At 35.2% G+C, this 22646-nt stretch overlaps 1 protein-coding gene across 1 annotated transcript in view; it reads right to left on the bottom strand.

The window, feature by feature from the left end:
- PKP2 (plakophilin 2) overlaps positions 1–22646 on the bottom strand; it is a 77663-nt gene that overhangs the window by 24077 nt on the left and 30940 nt on the right. The window contains exons 5-6 of the mRNA XM_039882329.1: positions 14881–15088; positions 8703–8880 (exon numbers count right to left, since the gene is read on the bottom strand). Coding sequence (XP_039738263.1) covers positions 8703–8880; positions 14881–15088 — 386 coding nt within the window. The remainder of the gene's footprint in view (positions 1–8702; positions 8881–14880; positions 15089–22646) is intronic.

The raw sequence follows: 22646 nt of genomic DNA, 5'->3' as shown, positions 1-22646 counted from the left end.
TAGTTGTAGCTGTGCTGCTTGACAACTCTAACAAGATGCATACATACTCTTAGACTGGGTTCAGGGAGACCAGAGAGGGGTGACCAGGCAAGCATGGCCATATGTGTTTTGTTTGATTTGCTTGCTTTACTAACTTTATTATTGTTAAGAGGTTTCAAAATAATAACCTAAAACCCCTGAGAGTTAGTTTATAAAACAATCATTTTTTAAAACCAAGATTTTATTTACTCATTTAAATACCACTTTCAATTCTTAAAGAGAAATTTATAAATAATTTAATTCCTTAAAGCACATTTGTTTGTATATCTAAAATACCCAACTTATAAAATGTGATTATGACTGACAGTGTAATGTTACTAGAAACATTGCCAATTCCATTATTTATAGAGTTCATATTGCTTTATGTTTATATAGCAAATGTGAAGAGTTAAAATAATTAGCAATATAATCGAGGTTGAAGTTGATGATTCAATTGTCTTCATATTTCTGCAAAAGTCACTCTCCAGGTTGAACTACCTGGATATTTTTTTTAGGTTTACACTGCCTCAGCTAATAGTCTTCTAGTTTTATATTAAATTATTTTCCAGAAGTAAATAACTGCAACCAGATCATTTTAAAAAGTAAATTCTGGCCTGCTTTTAGATCTATGTTGTTACAGAAAAGAAAAATAATTACTTAATAACCAGAGAAAATAGACCTTCATTTAATTAAGTATCTTCCTAATTATCTAAATCCTTATCTGGGATGATGCACAGGGCTAGACCAGCTAAATCCTTTTCTGTTGTGAGTATTCAGAATAAGGGATAACTTCACAAAGCAAAATTAAACAGAATGAAAATGGATAATTAAGGAAATGCATTCAGTAAAGTTCTAAAGTTTGACATTCATATAAGCGTAAAAAATGAATTTCAGTAACACAATAATATGATTTTTTTGTGTGTGCTGGAGAAGATAGATGTAATTGAATATATTAAAATTTTATACAGAGACATTCCTTTTCCAGAGAGTGGCTGGTATTGATATTCAAAAAAACTTGCCCTTAACCATGTGGCTAATTGGGAACAAGACTGATAGTTATAGCTTTTCTTTCTAGAGGTACAGTTTGCTTCTTCTAACTACTCCCCATCCCAACTAGCTTTATAGTGATAAGTGACACTGGAAGTTTAAGATAGTTAAAAATTGTAGTACATATACATTCATCAAAACACATTTACTACACCATGACACATGGGGAAAAGTGAAGTTTAAGTCACTTGTAGAAGAAACGCATTATAAACTGCTTTTCCTCTTTAACTGGCATCTTTAGGCACAAAATATAATTAAGAAAAAGAAATATGTTTTATAATATGCTATGGTAATGTTTTGTCACTTTGTACCGTCATCCTAAACAAACTGGCAAATTCTGGGGTGGCTTATACAATGCAGAAACAATTGTTAGATTATGGTGATAAGATTAAGGCTGAACTTTTATATGCCTTTCTCAATATGACTTTTTCTAATATGAAAAATGATAGATGTGAACTAGTGATAGAATGATGAGCTAAAGATTGAGAGGAACTCAAATACCTACTCATTCTTTAGCCACTCCTTAAAGATGACTCTCCAGTCAACATTTTTTCCCAACCCCCAGGCAACCTCGGTTAAGCAACTCAAGGCCACCCTGACAGTCTTTTCATACCTCTTTTACATGTCCTTTCAAATGTATTGTAATTATCTGTTCAGGTGCTTATCACTTTCACTAACCCTCCAGGGCAAAGATAGGTTCCATTCCCCTCTGAAATTTCAGGACTTTAAATAAAAAGCGTTTTGGATATAACAGGCACACAAGGCATAATGAATGACAGGGTTGGATAAGAGCAGGGGAAAGACGGACCAAGTGGTAAAATCCCAGGAAGGCTGGACTAGTTGCCTTTCTCAAATTTCTATAATTGTGAAAGTCATTGGTACTTAGTTTCTTCAACTGAAGAATGAGACTGCTATCACAGGCAGCCTAGATGTGTTTGGCCTTAAGTGTTGCTCATAACTGAATCTCAAGGCTCTTTGGGGTAAGCATTTCCCCGCTTCTCTAGTCTGAAAGCCCCCACAATTCCCAATGGTCTTATACCTGTCCTCTTAAGTATCTGCCTGACCTCAGAAGGTATATTCATTCCAGACTTCTAATTGTTTCCACCACTTCTCCTTTAAGAGAACAAAGACTTAAGGAAGAGGAGGTAAGACAGGAAAGAAGGAAAGATAGAGGAGGAAAGAAGCCATGAGAGTAATATGGAGGATTGGAGAAATAATAAATCTTTGGTAAAAATTTTGAACTCACCCCTGATAATAACCATTGGTTTGATTTATGTCACATCTGAATGTTTTCCAACTGTGACAATCAGTGAGGTGAAAAACAGATTTGACAGCCATTTCACACCAATTCCCAAGGAGTTACCCATAAGAAACAGAAAAGCAGAAGCTCACAATTACTGTGTGTAGGACGTGTGCATAATCAAGGCATCTAATGCTTTTGGTAATTTACAATTCTAGGATTGTCACATAAATCTTCTGGAATGTGAAATATCTGGAAGAGTATACTGCTAAATACAATAACTTTTCAAATATTTTACTGTTAACACTTTTTTGTCCAAAGTAAATAAAAAATAACTTTGAAAAAAATAGTGAGGCATTTTAGGTTTTCTCTGCTTGAAAAAAGAAAGAAAGGAAAATGCTGAAACTTAACAATACCTTATAAGAAAACAAAGGAACAGTTGCTTCTTTGAAAAGGGATGTGTATGAAGAAATATGCCTATAACCCAATTATCCATATTTTGATGTTAAAATAATCAACTAATGTAAATTCGGTGCCAGTGCTGTGCTGGTAAATGTTTAACAACCAGCTTTCTGGGGGCAGGGGAGCAGGGAGACCTCTGATTTATAGCATTTGCCAATTTCTGTGGTGTAAATACCCCCACGATCACTGAGTTCAAGCTATCAACATGATGTCACACATGCGGAATTATGAAGACATGTTTACAATCACTCTTGCTGGCTCCAGCACAAATGAGAGTATATCTTCTTAACTTAGATTTTACTACTCATTATGCTAGTATAATATTGTCTAAGGAAAAAAGTGAAACTTGCATGAACATTGTTTTTCATATTGCAAAATCTGTATACTGTTCAGTGAGTAACTTCAGTCATGAAAAGTATGTAATTCCAAAAGACCTAAAGAAAGCACCAAGACCCATGATAAATGCCGCTGCAGGCAGATGTTAATCCTATAATAAACGATTTGATACCTTACAAATATCTATTTCTGATACCTTACGAAAGTCTTTTAAAAGGATAAACTGTGCATATTAGCCTATGTGAATGCAATCTCACTGTAGCAGCTCCAAGTGGGCTGAACCAGAAGTGTCACTGTCCCAATTTCATTAACAAAGCAAACATTTTACCTACAGAGAAGAAACACTCTATACCACTGCTATATGCAGACCAGGGAAGTCCCTCTCAGAATTGATTTCAAAGTCATTAAAGGGAGAAAGTCACTGATACATGCAGAAGTTTTTCTCCAAAGTAGATTGAAGAAATTTAGCAACACTAACTTAACTCAATCATAACACCAAAAAATACTACTCTTGTTGCCAATTCCTTGTTGGCTCTACATCCATTGGGGGAGAAAGCATGAATACCTCAAGTGAACTTGTAGCAATTAAGATATTTGCTAACAGTTAGGACCTTTCTATGCAGCTAAGATTCACTCTTTCTAGAACCAGTCAATACCTGCCTTAAAATCTTTAGAGTAATCTGGAGTCCTAAATAAGCAACTACTCTGCAGACACCTGTATTGTCATGGAAACAGAGTATTTACAGGTCTCCTATAGTAAATTTCCTACATTCTGACTCATATCTTCTAGTGGCTTATTGGATTCATTGTGACAACATCTATTCTGAAGTTGTCTCCAATGCCATCACCTCCTCTCTTGGAAATATCTCCCTCTTCATATGCTTCATCCTTTGTATCTTCTCTGTTTATACACAGATCAGGTCCCTAATGAGAAATGAACATGATTATATAACTGGCCTACCTGACCCTGTGAGGTTGGGAGACTATGCAGGGCAGAGTTTTTGTTTTTTTTTTATCCACATCAGTATAGTCTATAGACATGTGACTAATGTATCCAGCATACTAATAAAGAGCTTTGGCTTTGGAGACAGGCTTCCTGGATGTAAATCTCATCTTTGTCTCTTACTAGATGTACAATGTTGGGAAAATCACTTAAGCACCCTGAACCGGTTTCCTCATCTATAAAATAGGGAAAATCTACTTTATACGACTGTTGTGAGAATAAACTGAGAAAATCCTCATAAAGCATTTAGAACAATTTCTAGAACATAATCACAATAAATATTAGCTATTATTATTATAAAGTAAATATACAGATGAAATAAGGACAGAAATTTAGTAAGCATACACTATATGTTGCTCAATTTCCCAGATTTTTTGTAGTTCAAATACTGACAGTGGTTTGGATTGACTTTGCAAACACTATTTAAAATGGCATCATTCTGATAGGAGTGTATTCAGCTCTTACACCTTCTGAAAAATGTGTGCTGACTAGGGCGCTGCTTCTTCCAAACCACGCAAATCTTTTATTCTTCATTCACAGCGGGGACTACGGGAAGAGATTTTTCACAAATATATTTCACTTTAGATTTTTACTTTCTCAATACACTTTTCTTGTTGATGTAGTTGTTCTTCACACAGAACTTATCATATTCCTATCCTCCTCACACAAGCAAATATTGCTTACAGAAGAAAATAATGAACTCTTTAACATGATCTGCAAGGCCCCCACAGTCTAGTCTTAGCCTGCTTCCAACTTCTGCTTGATTACTTTCCAACACAAATTTAATACTCTTGCCAGACTTGATTATTCACCTAATTTATCATGTATTTACATATGCTCACTCATTCATTTCTTTTCATTCATATACTTTATATTTGCTTACTATATGCCAGAAACTTTGCTAGATGTTAGAGATTAAAGATTTTTTAAAATTCACAGGCATGTTTGCATTTGCAGAGAATGAGCCCAACATACAAATGAAGAGCAAACAGAGATGAGATATAAATTTTACGAGTCCCAGGGATGCTGAATTTCTATTCCAGTCCTTGAGGCCATGGTTCCTTCATTTCCACAAGCAACTGTCAACATCTCAGCCACATGAGCCAATGAATCCCTACTTGGCATCAGCGAGTTTGAGTTCAGTATCGGCCATTTTCAAATGAAAGAGTCCTTACTGATATATTGGCCACATTAGGAACTCTGATGACATGGTAAAGCAATGGGAACTAGAGAAATTTTAAGATGCAAATGTATTTAAACGAATCAAAATGTTTTAATGGATCAAAAGTGCATTCAGAAAGCAGCTCTAGTGGACTGTACAGAGATGGATTCAAGGGAGACCAATCTGGCACCTCTTATGCTGTTCAAGAATGTAGTCCTTAATCCTTTAGAATTAAGAGAATTTCTGACTATTGAAAAAGTCTACCAAGGCCCAGTTTATTTGCTGCCTCTTTTTTAGTGTCTTTCTCATCTCACTCAGCTTGAATGAATAGTCCTTTGTTCTGCATTTCTGTAGCACTTCACTTGTACCTCTGACACCAGCCAGTGCATCAGAATCACCAGGAGGGCTTGTTAAAACCAGATTGCTGGGCCCCACCCTGAGAGTTTCTAATGCAGCAGCACTGGGGTGGGACCCAAGAATTCCAAGTTCCAGGTGATGCAAATGATACTGCTCCAGGGGCCACACTTTGAGAACCTCTGCTCTAACACATTTCATTGTAGCTGTATTCTACACTGTTTGCTCATCAGTGTCTGCTGCTAGATTAAAAGTTCCTGAAAGATTTTCTTGTTTATCTTTGTAAAACTCTCAGAAGCTAACATAATGCTTTACATAAAATTGGTATTTGATATGCACTACTGTGTTATTAACTGTGGAGATAAGCATCTTAACATAATAAATTCCCTGATTCCTTCAAAAAATGAACTGTGTAATTAGAAAAAAGATCAAAGGGCATAATATATCTGACTTCTTTCAGGCTAATTTTGATTATGTGTTCTGTTTTCTTTTAATGCTGGGCATAAAGGACAATGATTATTTTCAAATATAAGAAAGCTTGATATGCATGATCCTAGAGAAGTTAAGAATAGCAATTTTCTTCTTCCTTCATGTGTTTCTATTTCCTCTTGATTTAGTTGGCATCAGATAGCCCCAGGGGAGAAAACATTTCAAACGTTTTTCATCCCAATATTTAGAAATGCTGATCACACTAACTTCTTTGTAGTTGTTCATATAGCAAGATATTCTGCCCCTTTAGTTGCCATATAGCTATTAAAAAACACCTAGGAATAAATTTAAACAAGGGGGTGAAAGACCTATTAGTATACTGAAAACTATAAGACACTGAAAAAGACATAAATAAATGGAGAGATATTCCACACTTGTGGATTGGAGCAATTAATGTTAATGTTAAAATGTCTATGCTACCCAAAGCAATCTATAGATTTAATGCAATCCCTATCAAAATACCAATGGCACTTTTCACAGAATTATAAGAAGAAATTCTACAATTTGTATGTAACCACAAAAGATCCCAAACAATCAAAGCAATCTTGAGAAAGAACAAAGCTGGAGGCATGACACTTCCTGATTTTAAAATACATAATAAAGCTATATTAATCAAAACAGTATGGTGTTGTGGAAAAAAAAAAACAAAACAGTATGGGTATTGGCATAAAAACAGACACACAGATCAATGGAATTGAATAGAAAGCCCAGAAATAAACCCACACATACGGTCAATTAATTTACAACAGGGAAAGGAAAGTCTCTAATACACGCTACTGGGAAAACTGAACAGCCACAAGCAAAAGAATGAAAATGAACCACTATTTTACACCATAGACAAAAATGAACTCAAAATGAATTAAAGACTTGAAACCATAAAACTTCTACAAGAAAATACAGGCAGTAAGCTCTCTGACATTGGTACTGGCAATAATTTTTTTGGATTTGACACCAAAAGAAAAGGCAACAAAAGAAAAAATAAAGAAGTAGAACTACATCAAACTAAAAAGCTTTGCATAGTAAAGAAAACTGTCAACAAAATGAAATGGCAACGCACTAAATAGGAGAAAACATTTACAAACCATATTTCTGATAAAGGGTCAATATACAAAATATATAAAGAACTCATACTACTCAACATCAAAAAACAATCCAATTAAAAATGGGCAGAAGATCTGAATAGACATTTTTCTAATGAAGACATACAATGGCCAATGGGTATGTGAAAAAATGCTCAACATCACTAATCATCAGGGATATACAAATCAAAACTACATGATATCACCTCATACCTATTAGAATGGCTATTATCAAAAAAAAAACCCCCCCAAAAACAAAAAAACAAACAAACAAAAAAACAAGAGATAAGTGTTGTAAGGATGTGGAGAAAAGGGAGCTCCTAAGCACAAATTAGTGTAGCTGCTACAGAAAACAGTATGGAGGTGCCTCAGAAAATTAAAAAAAACCTGCCATATGATCAAGCAATTCTACTCTAGGTATTTATCTGAAGAAAACAAAAACATTTACTCAAAAAGATATATGAACCTCATGTTTACTGCAGCATTATTCACAGAAGCCAAGATATGGAAACAACCTAAGTGTTTTTGGATGGATAGTTTTAAAAAATGTGCTACACAAACATACACACACAAACACACACACACACACACAGGAATATTATTTTATTCAGCTATAAAAGAGAAGATCCTGCCTTTTAGGGATGGACTCTGAGGGTATTATGCTAAGTGAAATAAGAAGAGAAAGACAAATATCGTATAATCTGACTTGTATGTGGAATTTAAAAAAAACTAAAAGAAAGCTGAAATCATAGATATAGAGAACAGAATGGTTGCCAGAGGCAGGGAGGGTAAGGGAAGATTGGCAAAAGAGTTGAAGGGAGTCAAAAGGTACAAAATTCCAGTTATAAAAGAAATAAATCCTGGGGATATAATGTACAGCATGGCAACTATAGTTAATAACACTGTATTGCATATTTGAAAGTTGCTAAGAGAGTAAATCTTAAAGGTTCTCATCACAAAAAAAAATATTCTGTAACTATATATGATAATGGATGTTGACTATACTTACTGTGATCATTTTATAATATATACAGTAATGAATCATGTTATAAACCTGAAGCTAATATAATGTTGTAGGTCAATTATATCTCAATAAAAAAACAAAAATAATAAAAACACCAGCTTCAAAATTATTTTTAAACCATGTCATTAAATTAGATTTTTGTAAATTAAAAATAGCATGAAGCCTGCTTTAAACCCTGTGAGACAGGGAAGACCAGTCTGCATGGACTCGTAGGTATTCAGACCCCCAGTTTCTGTAGTAGAATTAACATCCTCTCTCTTATTAGCTCCCGTTGGTAGCTTCTGGAATTGAACATGTCTGGAAACAATACTCTGTTGATACTTGAACCTTTCTCACTGTCTCTACATTGTGGTTCTAGTAGTTGGAATGATCTTTATAATTCTTACAGCATCTCTAGGTAATGGAATAGGGTTTTAGACAGACCTGGACGCAGGATTTAAGGTGCACAGAGAAAAAAGTGTGTGCAGAAGATTTCAAAGTAGCCTTACCTTAGGCATCCTGTGACGTTGTAGAATATATCAAAATCAAGCAAACCATTTGCTTTGGGGTAGTCTCCTTCTGGCCACCCCGAAAAGGGGATGATGATAGTCTCAGTCAGGATAAGTAAGGCTTCTGTTATCATGAGATTCTTGAGTTTGTCACTAGAGGACAAATTCCACAGCAAACCTAGAATGAAAACAGTGCAGGGTTGGGTGAAAATAACTGCTGAAAAGGTCAGTTAAGGCCACTACCCCTAGGGCTATAGCTAGTTATTAAAAATAAGGGGTGGGGGAGATAGCTCCTTCTGTAACTGAAAGAACGTATTTAGAACTCATTAAAGGGCAATGGAAGCTGATTCATGAGAACAAATAAAAACATATATGGGGGGAGGTATAAAACTATAAATCTATGCAGGTCTAAATTAATCTCGAATGTGAATAAAAGTCAGAAACCTTTAAACATTTATTGCTGTTTTTCTTAAAAGATCCTTCCTTAAAGCGGAGGTCACTGAGATGATAAATTCAGGGCTTTCCAACATGGAGGCTTGAAATAATTCTATGTATTTAAGACTTCGACATTTTTAAGGGGTCATAGTTTTTCTCCCTTAGATGAATAGAGGGAACACCTCCTTCTGTCTCCCTGGTCCCCACTGCCTCCAATTCCACATTACATTTGCCTCCCAATAATAGCAGAAAGGGCCTGCAGATAGCCTTTGACTATGCTTATGCCTGTCCACAGCAGGCTGATCAACATCATCAGTTAATATTTATTAACTCGTACTCAATGATAGCTTTTTATGTCCTCCTGGAATTTATGCTGGCTACCTCACGTATTTCTTATATTATAGTTTGGAAGGAAAGGGGAGACAAGAGTATTTTATCAATCTGCCAACTTTCATGGCCTAAGACTGGTACCATAGTTACTCATTTAACTTTTCCTTTGCTTTTGAATTCCTTTCTACACCCCACCCCCATTAAAGAGAAAGGCCACAAAGCCAACTCAGGAAAAAATTATGATAACAGGATACTGTATTTACTAGTGCATTTGTGAGGTAGACACTAAACTGGGTAGTGAGAAAGAATACGAAATGGCATATACATTTAGGGTTTGTTTTTCTTACAAATTTGGAGCTCATTCTGATTCAGTAGAAGGACTACACGCCTATTACTTGCTATTCCAGTGACTCTCTGCAGGTATAAAGTTGCTGCCAACTTTCATACCTCAGTAAGTTAATCTAACTCACTAGCATCCAGGAAAGAACAAAGAGAGAGGGGACAGAAAGAAAAGGGATCTTCATTTTCTTCCCTATTTCCTCCCCCACCACCCAGTCAATAATTCCTACTTGTTAAATTTACTGCTTTGTCTGTATGAAGAGGAAGTGCAGGTACACAGGGAAGTCTACTTTATGAAAAAAGCAAACATGGCAATCTTGGCTGAATTACATGGTGATATCATCTCCCCTAATTTTAATGACTGAAATAATGGTCTGTTCAGTTAAAGTTTGGTAATTATTCAACCATACTTATATTTGGCCCATCAGTTAGAACAATCTAGGCCTAATGCAGTCTTTTGTGTTTAAATAGTTTACTTTGGCTGTGTATAAGTAACTAATTTCTAAAACAACCAAATTGCCACTGCAGCCTATACTCAGTTTCCATTAGATTCAGCGACACTGGGTCCTGTGTCTTGTAAGGACTAGAATTTTGGCACATGAGGAGGTCTTTTCTTGATCAAACTAGCATTTGAGGTTAGTCATCAGCAGTGTCCCTCAGCCACAGGTTTTGCAACACAATGACTTCATTCCTCCCACTTCATCTTAAAAGGCCCTGGAACGGGGAGAGACAGAATAAAACTCTGAAGGTGGTTGAAGACAATTAAAGGCAGGTTGGGTTTTGGTTACTAAGTTACAAAAGCAAGTTAAAAAGAAAAGAGAGAAAAGGGGGGAAAAAAAGCTTCCTGTTCTAAATAAGCAAACAAATTAAGAGTCTCTGCCTATGGGGGTGGGGGTTAAAAGTGTGAAGCACAAAGACTTTTCCTCTTTTAAAAAAGGACCACACAGGGCACTCAAAGGAAAAGTACACCTTACAATAAACACCAGAGAGGATTAATTTGAACAAAAGGAATGGAATTTTCCTTCAACAGTCAATGTCTTTTATAGCTTGGCATGCAGTATTATTTCTATAGAACTATATGGTTTTGGGCGTTTGAGCATAATTTTTGAATTTTTAATATATGATGTTGTATAGAAATGTCATGCATGCCAAATTTATGTATGGCATGAAGCTAGGAAGGAGCTTAAATGTTCAAGAGAGATTTGAGATTATACAAACTTATACACACACACCCCCTCACACATAATACACACAAAATCAAACACTGACCAATTATAAATTGGGAAAATATGTATGACACTATGAGACAAAGAGTTAATACCTTTAATATACAGAGTTCTTATAAATCATTGAAAATTCAATGACTAGTAGGAAAATTAACTGAAGCTAAAAGGTATTAGAATCCAATATACACAGGAATGCTTGCTCTCTCATAACTAAAGAAATGCAAATTTGACAGCTAGATTATAGAAGGTGAAACCAGAACCAATGAGTGGAAATGCTCAGGAAGGAGGTTTAGGCTCACTGAAAGTATAAACTTCTAAGAGTTTTGAAGAAAATATATCTGCTTGTAAGATCCAGCTGTATCGCCTTAACTGATAAAAATGAGCTCATTCTTTATCAAAATATCGACAAGAAGGTTTTATCCCAAAAACTAGAGTGTCAGACTTGACTAGCAGTTTCCAAATGGGCCCAGTGGCAAACCAGAATCACCAAACACACCCGAGTCTCTTATTTATGTGTAATCTATAGATATTTCCAGGCCACAGGTTTCTTTTTTTAATATTTGGTCAGTCATCCACAGTTGTTGAGCAACTTACATGAGCACCACAATTGTCACTGCAATAAACACAGAGGCATGAAATAAGTGGCAACCTAATATTAAAGGATGCAAAGGTAGTTCAGAGAAGTTCCTTTCTTCAAAACTCAGAGAGGGAGTGTTGGAAGTAAAGAACAGAAGGATGGCATTTGAAAATACTTCAGAGGAGAAGTGATATTTGAGACAGCTACTGAAGGATGAGAGAGTTTTCTAGGTGTGAAAAAGGACTGTAGTCCAAGACAACAGTGGCAAAGATATCGAGACAGAAATTAAAGGCAGTTAAAGTTTGGTAATTATTCAATCATACTTATATTTGGCTCATCAGTTAGAACAATCTAGGCCTAATGCAGTCTTTTGTGTTTAAATAGTTTACTTTGGCTGTGTATAAGTAACTAATTTCTAAAACAACCAAATTGCCACTGCAGCCTACACTCAGTTTCCATTAGATTCAGCGACACTGGGAATAGACCAGCAGATCCCATGGTCATCAGGCTTGTATCATAAGATCTCTGTGTGGCTACAGAGCATAGACTTTATCTTATAGGTAATGGGGAACATAATGGGACAATATTTTCATTTTAGAAAGAAATCATTAGCAGAATGGCGGATAGATGGGGAATGTGCAATATTCAGTCTCAGAGCCAAGTACGAGGCTACCACAAGAGCAGACCAGAGGGCTAAAGAGGCCTTCAACCCAGGCGGTAACAAGAGCAAGAGGAGAGAGGGCAGGTCAGAGGAGTGAGGGAGAGCTCTCTGACCTGCGATTCCCCCAAACAACTCCTCCGCAAAGATGTGTCACCCTCTGCTGTGTAGCCTTGGAAAATTAACTCCCTTGAACCTCACACTGATCATATGTGAATCTTCAATAAAGCCTTATGGAGCTGTCAGGAGGAACAGAGATGAAAAATGAAAAGCCAGAGCTGAGTGACTAGCTCAAAACAGAGGCTTAATAAAAAAAGATGTTTACAAAATAGACAAGAAGAGATTCACATATATGGTTACCTGCTTAGTGTTTTTAAACAAATATATAAATATGTCTTTTTAAGTCAATAATTTATTTCTGAGGCCTAGAAAGCACTTATTTAGCTTTTCTATTAATAGAGCTAAGGAAGTCATTTCGAAGAATTTGTATCAAACACTCAAGTGTTGACTAAATTCAATTAACATGTAATGAACACGCCCTGATAGGGATGTTTGGCTTGTACTAGAAATTCTGGGACTTGCACAATCAACCTCCATTTATTAGCTCTGCAGATTATCTGAAGTAGACTGAACGGTTTCCATGGCATCAATATCACAGACCGGTCTTTAACCTTAGTTTCCTATCCTCTATACAAAAGAAGAGGAAAAGCAGTTCAATGGTTTACTTCCTTGACACACACCCACATATCTTCCCAAACTTTCTAGCTACCATGTACCCTAACCTCAATCGCTCTATTATCTGAGCTTCCTCTAAATGACCAGCAGTTTCTTTCTGCTTCTTTGCTTTGCTAGTGATGTTCACTGTGCAGGAATAACTTTCATTCTCCTTTAAAACACCAGACCAAAACCTATTCTTTTTCCAGGTCTGCAACAAAACATATCTCCTTCAATGAAGTCTTTTTGAGTGTAAAACAGGATAATCTGATTCTCTCTTGTGGTTTATTACTATATTTTATTGAAGAAAATGTTAGCTTCTAAATGTGAGGTTTTTTAAAAATGCCAACCATTACATAATTGTTCATGTTTTAGTAGCTGGAAAATAAAATCCACAACCTCTCTAGACTGTGCTTTTCACTGCCTGGCACTTGAAGGCTACCTGTAAATGTTGGATGAATGAACGGATGAGTGAGATCACTCTTAATTTCTGTAGATATTTTAATATAACTGAAATATGAAAAGAAATCTCCCAGGGGATATGATAGCATGCCAGCAGAGTGGTAGCATCACGCAACCCTTCATATAGTTTTATAAAATTAAAATATATTAATAGAAAAAAATGTGATATTTTAAGATACAAATGGGTAGAGGATATAACATTTATATATATATATATATATATAACATTTATTTATATATATATACACACATATATATGTATATATGTGTATATATACATATATGTGTGTATATATATATATATATATATATATATATATATATATAAACTGTTGTACAATAAAATGAGGATGGCAGAAATGCAAAATGATATATTAAAAAGGGTTAATTTCTTTGGGTCTTAGTTTCCGCACCTGTTAAATTGAGATTTAATATCCAATAATACCTAAATATACCTCAAAGCCTAAGGTTTTTGTTATAATTAAATTTTAAAATGTGTATCACCTGGGACATTGAAGATATTTCAAGTGTCCCCAAGGCAATGCTACTGATGACTGCACTCGGTAATGCTTCCTGCATTCTTTGTAATGTATGCATGAAGCACTACCTGAGAGCTGACGATGAAGGCAGAAGGGTGGGCCTGAACACCTATGAACCATTTTCTCTTCTACCATATGCACAATTCATTTAAATGAAACTATGCTTCTCCGTGCTTCATGGATTACTAAAACTGTTGCTTTAATACTATCTGATTAGTTCATCTTTCTAATCCATTGGGCAGAAAGGAGATATTTATTTGTTCAAATCAATATTTGAATAGAAATATGAAATATTTTTTCTGTTTTTTTGGGGGATGTGGGGTTAGGTGGGCTAGGAAGCTGGTATTTTGAGTTCTTCAGGTGATGGAAGGATTGAAAAATACAGTTTCTGATCTTTTGACTAGTTTGATTAAGTTGATCCTCTGCATTAGGACATTATTTGATGCCCCAATTCACTTTCTTTGTATAGATTTAGCAAGTAGATTGTTGAGTAAATAATAAAAAGAATTGGATGTTCTCGCTGGGTTTCTTCAGAATTCTTTGGATACCTCAAACAATACTGAAACCCCACATATCCTCAAAGTACAAACTGCAGAATTTTCATGCTGTGAGTCTTGTCAAGAAGTTGTTTTAAAGACATCTAGTCAAAGGTGCATACAACTTCTAATTAAAAATATTAAACAAAGCCTCAGAAAAATTTCCACTTCGGTAAAAAAGGAATTCAAACTTGACTTGAATCTGGAGTCTAAGCCAGAAGGTGACTATGTTCCCTGAAAGCCATCTCTCAAATAACAATGAGCCTATCAATCATCTGTTCCAGAAAACTTAAGAAAAATAGGACATAAGACATCTGGCTGGGGTGCACCATGCTTGCTCTTTAGCATTCAGTGAGCACTACCTGTTATTTGCTTTTTAGTCTCCAAGTCTCTGGTCTGTTTCAGCACCTGGAGCAGCCGAGGTACCCCATTGAGTTCAGCTACCTCCAACTTGTTGTCATTGTCTTCAAATACCAAGTTTCTCAAGGCCCCACAGACGGCTCGCTGAACATCTTCATTCTGAACTTTTAGGAGCTGCAGAAGCTTGGGGATGCCGTGAAGCTGATTAACCTGAGGAAGAAGAAGGTGCATATTTCAGATGTTTATTAATTTTGATGTGGCATTAAAGACGTTAAATGTAATATGAGTGAACAGATGAAGTTTACTAATGTTGGTTATAACTCCCATCAGTCAACAACTATGTGTTGTATAATCTGAGACTCACAGTGTACAACATACTCTGGCTATACAGTATCTCTTGTTGAGGAGCTTACAATAAATTTGGGAAGTTAAAACAAAAACCTATGAAAAAATTGAAAGGGAAACTTTAACAATAAAGGGTGGATAAGTGATAGCTAAGTGGGTAGAGAGTCAGTGATAAAAACCTTGAGAGAACTGGGAATTAGAGTAAAGAAAGTTTTATGGAAGAATAACCACATTACATGAGCTTTTTTTCTGAACAGAACTTCAAAGTCAATTTAAACTGAACAGAAATTACCTTCAGCAATGGTAGAAATAAAAATTCATTTACCATGACAACCATAGTAGCAATGCAAACTAACCCTAAATGTAAGCCATTTTTATGATCGATCGCTTTGAGTATTTAAAAGGGTTTATGTAAATTATTCAAACATTTTAAGTAACATAATATTACACTTGTTAACGTGCTATTTTAAACTATTTCTTCTATCCAAATATGCAAGAGAGAGCATGATGTCTATTAAAAAAAGGGCCAGAACTAGGACTAAGAAGAACAATAGATGGTTTAGATTCTGAAATCTATGGCTATTTGAAAAGAGGCCAAGTAATAGTAATCTGAGCAAGGTGATTTTGTGTTTTAGGTTGCAAATATTACTTAAAGAAATCAAAAGTTGGCCAGAAGATGGCTGAAGAGATATAAGAAGTTGCAGATTGAATGCTTTCTTTCTCAAGGCTTCACTTAGCATCTGATTAAAAATTTTTTAAGTTGGTAAGAACTTTGGTAAAAGATCTCATTTTCACCATCTTAACGCAGACATTCTAAGGAAATAAGCTGTGAATGGGCATGAGTTTCCCTTTCAGATAAAGTTCATCACTTATGAACAATGCCTAATTACACAGCAGTTTACACTCAGAGGAGAGCTGCACACCTGGCCAGGGGCACATTTTCATATTTTCTATGTATCATCAAACTCTGGCCTCCCTTTAATAGACAAATAAATGGTATTTAAGACTCAGTCTTCCAAACTGACATCTTCCTTTGTTAGAATTGGGGAGGAGACTAGCAAAGCAGAAATGAAAGTCAAAATTGTATAATAATCTAAATAATAAAAAATAACCACAATAATAAAAATAAAACAAAAATAACAACTCTTCCTCCCACTTCTATCATTAGGAAGTGTCGGCATAGTGTTAAGAGTATTATGTATATTATCTAATTAATAGCTTGCAAGAACCTTAAAAAGAAAGCACACTTTTGGTTCCTTTAAGGCTTCACTGGTGGTAATGAATAATAAATACTTCACTTATTGGCTCCCTTCAGAGGAGACATTTGCAGAACAGGAGACAATTGGGAAACAGGCCACAGAAATTTTCATGAGCCACGTCTACAGTCATTTTAATATATTTGTATAGCAATGCTAATGATAAAGATTTTTTAACTATCAATTAAATCTGTCCAACAGACCATCTATTTTATCACTTCATCTATTCCCATTATTACATTTCTTTAAAAGCAGAAAGGCAAAATTTATTTAAAAGCCTGTAACTCACGTTCCCCTAATTCCATCAATTTCTATTTCATAGTTGGGTTTTAAGGTGGTTAAAAACACTCCATAAACTTCATAAATGCCAAACAGACTAAATTTTCACAGTAGCAACATAAACATTAGATGAAAAAAGAAAATCTTGTTTGTCCTAGAGGTATTTTGGTAGCTTTAGAAATATTATATTACTTAATTTATAATTTATAGGTTGCCTTCTTCAAAATATAATGTGAAGTGGCTTACCAGCCATACTGCATTTCCTGCTGTGATGACAGCATAGTGACAAGTGGCATGTGGAGGCCTCCATTGCTCTGACTGGGGACTGTGGATGGCAGGCTTCTGTTTAACAGTCTTCTGACCTGTTCTCTTACCCTGCCACCTTTATCCCTCTGGCTTTCAGCACTTGCCCCAGCCCGGAAAGAAGGAACTGCATTCACACCATGCTCAGATAAATGCTGAAATCCGACTACAGCTACTTACTGTAGAAACTGACTCCTTAGTATCTGGCATCTACCCCACATTTAAAAATAGATTTTATTTCCTTTTATCCACTTTATCAAGCAAATGGATATAAATCATATCAAATGCATGAAGTGGATGACATTCTCATTGCATGTAACTAAGATATTAGTGATGAATCCTATACACATTAGGGCCAATGTCACGTGTGCTATTCTTCCCCCTTTAAATTCAGGGAAGCAGCTGGAACCAGAGAGGTTACATATGCGTCCCAGTTATACTAAATCCTCAGGGGATTTGTTCTCCCTTTGGGGAAAGGAAAAAAAAAGAAAAAACAACATGAATGTTTCAGAACTTCAAAAGAGCTTTCATTTGAGACTGGTTTCTAAATATATAAAGAGCAGAATCACATATTAGAATTTTAACTTTCTCTTTGACTCTATTCTGATCCTCTTCCCAGATTCCGGTGGCAAATAAGCAGAGGGAACAGGCTGATTCTGCTGGGGTAAAGGCTCCCTCATGCCCCGGTGCATTTTCTCGCACTTCCTTTCCTGTTGGGAATGCCCTACCCACTCTGCCTCTCTTCTGGCAAAGCTCTACTCATCCTGTATGAACCGGCTCAAATGTCACCTCCTCTGTGAAATGTCACTCTCTCTGTCTCTCATTAGAGTTAATCACTTCCTGTAAATTGGGATAACCTTTCAGGAAGTCAATTGGCAATTTGTGTCAAAAACTAAAGATATTCACTTCTATAAACCTTCATTAGGAAATAATTTGAAATGCACACATGGACTAACACAGAATAATAGTAACTATATTATTTATAATAGTAAAAAATGAGAACCATAACTGTCCAACAATGGGGGAAGACTGGGTAATGATTGTTACATATCCACATGCTGAGGTTTCCTTGTGAGGGGCAGAACAATGTTTGAACTGACAAATATTTTATTTGTCATTACAGTTCCCTCATCAGTCAAATGGGGATTGTGTAAGATTAGCAATTGTGCACTAGGCACAAGTCATTCAATACATGGTTGCTACTACTATGCTACCATAAAATATTTACAAACTATTAATGTTATGAGAAAATGCTTATGATATAATGTTATTGATTAAAAGGTGACTAAAATATCTATGCATTTCCATCCATAAACACATACATAAAAAAAGGAATGAGATTAAGGGGTTTGGGAGAAATGGTGGGGGTATAAATTATGAACGGGGCTTGCTACTTTGTATTTTTTTTAAAAAATCAAATATTTGTGCATGCTTTTAAAATCAAAACAAGAAAATCCTACAAATAAAACTACCTATTCAGTTTGATTCCAGCTATGTACATATATGCACTAAAAAAAATCAGAGAACAAAACTAAAATGATAACAATAGTTGGACTGTGGGTATATATTTTTCTTTGTTCTTAATTTCTCAAATTTCTTATTAATGAATTTGTATTAGGTTTATAAAAAGATTTTACAAGACAGTTATGGCAGTCACTGTTTTGGTGATACGATCTGAAGCAGGCATAAAAATAAAACCAGTTTAAGAGAGCTTTGCAGATTAGATTAAGGAATTTGTCTTTTATCCTGCAGGCAAGCAGGGAAGCCTTTGGAAGGTCTCCCAGGGTGCTGTGAGGAGTGGATGAGAACAGAAGGGAGATCAATTAGGAGGTGGCTGGATTAACAGAGATGATGGTGACAGGGATCAGCTGTCACACTACCCGGGTGAGCTAACACTCACTTACATAGGAAATAATATTCTTTGAGTTATTATTTCCAGGCAGGCCTTGTACAATTATCCGACTGCATTCTCACAACAACTCTGCAGTAGGACTGTTATTTTAACTTTAAAGATAGGAAAGCTGAGTCTTAGGTAAAATATCTTGCTTGAGGTCACCACCCACATAATTAGGGTGCTGGGACTCAAACCCATCACTGAGTGACTCCTGATGTCAATGCTCAACCAACCAAGTGTCTCACCTCCCAAGCCAGCAGGAAGAACAAGTTTAGAAGGAGGATTGGATAGTGGAAAAGGAAAACAAAAGAAGATAACATGTTCATTTTTGACAGTGATGATGAGTTTGGTGGAAAGTCTAGGAAATAGCTGGAAATATGGTTTGGAACACAGGAAAGAAATATAGGCTGGAGATGCTATGAGTCATCAGCATCTAGATCCTACATTAATGGAAGCCACAGAAGTAGATAAGGCAGGTCAGGAGATGGTGTTGAATAAGAAAAATCCCAGGAGAGCATCTAAAAAACACTTAAGGGATAGGTCGAGGATACATTTTTCACAGAGGAAACCTGAAGGAGACAGAAAGATGGAAGAAGAAGCAGGAGACTCTAGACCAAAAGAAAGTTTCAAAAAGGACAGAGGGATTGATGGGTATGAAATGCTGAGAGTCCCAATCACATAAAATAAGAATAGAAAATTTGCCACTGGTTTTAAAAGTTATGACTTAAAATTTTGACCTTTATGTCCAAATCATAATTGTGTTTTATACATAAATTAAAAACCATGGCGCCTTGCTTAATATTAGAGGAATTTTGTTAATGTTTCTGGATTATAACATCATAATTCTTAGATTTTCTACAAAGCATATTTTTAGTTTTCAACAGTTTTCATGTTTCATTATTGTCAAAAGCAGTCTTTGTTCTAGTTTTATCACTGAGTAAGTTAGAAGGCGAGCAGAGCTTCAATTCTAAAATGATATTTGTAATCAAATTAGTAATTTAAGAGAGAACGGAAATTGAACGGAAATTGAGCCCAACTTGGGTAACGAAAGAAAAATCCAAGTAATTCCATATTATAAAATGAAAGCATGCATAATATGCCTAGTTTTGAAAGACTGGGAATAAAAATGATTTAAACATCTGTCTGATTTAGCCATAGAAAGGACTAATTTTAGCCAATTCTCTTCATCTATATTTATACAAAAAGTATAAATATAGCTAAATATGTTATTTAAAAAAAATCTTTACTTATTCCTCCTATGGAACAAACATATAAGCAAAGGGTCAGTGAGAAATACCCAATAATTATATAACTTTTTAAACTAAAAATAAACTAGAAGTGGGGATAGGTTTTTTAAAGCAATACCTAAAATACAGATGCCAAGAATAAAAATATTGACAACTTTGACTTCATAAGAATTTTTAAATCCTGCATGATGAAATAAATATACCATAAGATACGTAACACTGGATTATATATAAATAAAGAACTACAAATCATTAAGGAAATACCTATCTTAGTAGAAAAAAAATTCAGTGGATAAAAAAATGACCATCAACTAAAGAAATACAAGGTAAAAAAAAAATACACCAGAAAGTGCTCAACTTTATGATAAAAGAAATGCAAGTGAAAAAATTAGAAGCTCTTTTGTCTGACTCTACTTTCCTGATCTTCAAGATTAACACATTCTCTTTTCCCTTTGTGAAATTTACTGAATCTCTGAGTACTTTCATGGCTGTCAGGTTACTCTATGTTGGGCTTTGCACTCTCATTTCTACTAGTTGAGTTACATGTTTACCAAGAATAACTTAGGTTTGATTCTCAATGTATTTATGTTAACCATACTTGTTATAATTACGTAATATATTTACCTATTCTGAAAATAAATGAAATATAGGGATAAAAGGTGTTCTGTCTCCCTGAAAACTAGTCTGAATGCTTTGGAAAGACTAGATTAAAGGGGAAGTGCTTAAGAAAGCTCTGTAATTATTTGTGGGCAAAATTAATGTAAAAGACTATAGAAAATGTAAAAATTTAGAAGGATTTGAACTCAGATGAATAAGTGCCATTAAGGTCTCATTTCATTTTAAAGAAACTAAAACTGGCAGATGATACATAATGGACACAGTTTATGTATGAACAATGATGACAAACTATAAATTTGTGTGTGTATAATTTTAAAAAAGATTTTCTCTATAACTGGTTAACTGACCGTTAGTCTCGATTTCAAAAAATAGGAAAATTTTTACTATAAAGATACTTTTTTTTGCTTATTAGATTAACAAAAGCAAACAAAAAAGAACAATATCTTGCAGTAGTAATAGTGCATATAAATGAGGACTGTGACACCATGCTGATGGGAGTATAAATTTGTACAGTTTGGGGGAGGGTTTCTTTATCAAAATTTTAAATGACTCAATAATAAAAAGAACTGGATTTACTTATTGCCTGAAACAATTTTATAAACCATGCAAAACATACAATAATTTCAACAATTGGACATGAGGCAATGGTGGATAGTGATCCCTAAGAAACGGAAAACAAACAGGTGAGCCCTGCTGCTGCCTCAGATCATGGCCTCCAGAGTTCCTAGGCTATGGTGCAGAGAGGGAAAACCTAAGTGGAATTCAGCAAGCAGATTTGAGGGCACACAGTGCAGAGTCCGAGAAGAACAAAGAGGCCAGTGTTTGCAGGGATGAGGACCAGCAAGAAGAGAGCTGCGCAGAAAGAGAACTCCTGAGATCTGCAATGGGTCTCCCTCCAGTAACAAGTAGAATATTACTTAGTGCATTTGTGTGAGGAAACTGACTGAGGCCAGGGAAATAAACACCTAAAAAGATTTAAGAGATCAGCTCTTCATGATCACACAGACCCACGAATGCTGCCTATTCTCACTAGCAACCAGAAAACTTTATAATTCATGGTGCATTAGATGGAGTTCCCAGAAGTGTATTGCTTTAAGAAGTGGAGACTAATTAGTTCTAGAACAAATGCTGCTCTGGTCCCACCTAACAAATCCTAAAAGCAGGGTTTAAAAGAATCAAATTGTTTTCAAGTAACTTAACTGCATTCTAGAGTAAAGCTCAAGAATATTTACAGAAAAATAAAAATATCCAGCACCCCAAAAGATAAAATTCTTAATACCTGGCATTTAATAAAAAATTTCCAGGCGTGCAAAGAAGAAAAATATGACCCATAATGAGGAGAAAAACCAATCAACTGAAACCCACCAAGAATGGACACAGATGCAAGAATGAGCAGACAAGGTCATTCAAGTAGCTGTTTTAACAGCCTCCTATATGTTCAGAAATCTTGAGGAAAGATGGGACATGTTAGGTAGGGACATATTAGATATTTTAAAAACTCAAATTTTAATTCTAGAAATGAAAACTATAATTTATGAAATAAAAAGATCACACTGAATGAGATTTATGGCATATTGAAACATTGCAGGAGAAATGATTTATGAATTTAAAGTATAGCAACTGAACTTATCCAAAAGGAAACACACAGAGGAGGAAAAAAAAAAAACTAAAAAAAGAAAAAGAATACAATATGAACGAGCTGTGAGACAATTTCAAGTAGCCTAATACGTACGTAACTAGAGTTCGCAAAAGAGGGACAAAAATATTTGAAGAACTAAAGGTTGAAAATTTCCAATGAAAATACCAAAATCTGATGAAAATTAGAA

This window comes from Pteropus medius, unplaced genomic scaffold, assembly GCF_902729225.1.
Source record: "Pteropus medius unplaced genomic scaffold, Ma_sr-lr_union100, whole genome shotgun sequence".
Lineage (NCBI taxonomy): Eukaryota > Metazoa > Chordata > Mammalia > Chiroptera > Pteropodidae > Pteropus > Pteropus medius.
The sequence above is the reverse complement of the archived record's forward strand: the minus strand, read 5'-3'. Positions and strand labels throughout refer to the sequence as shown.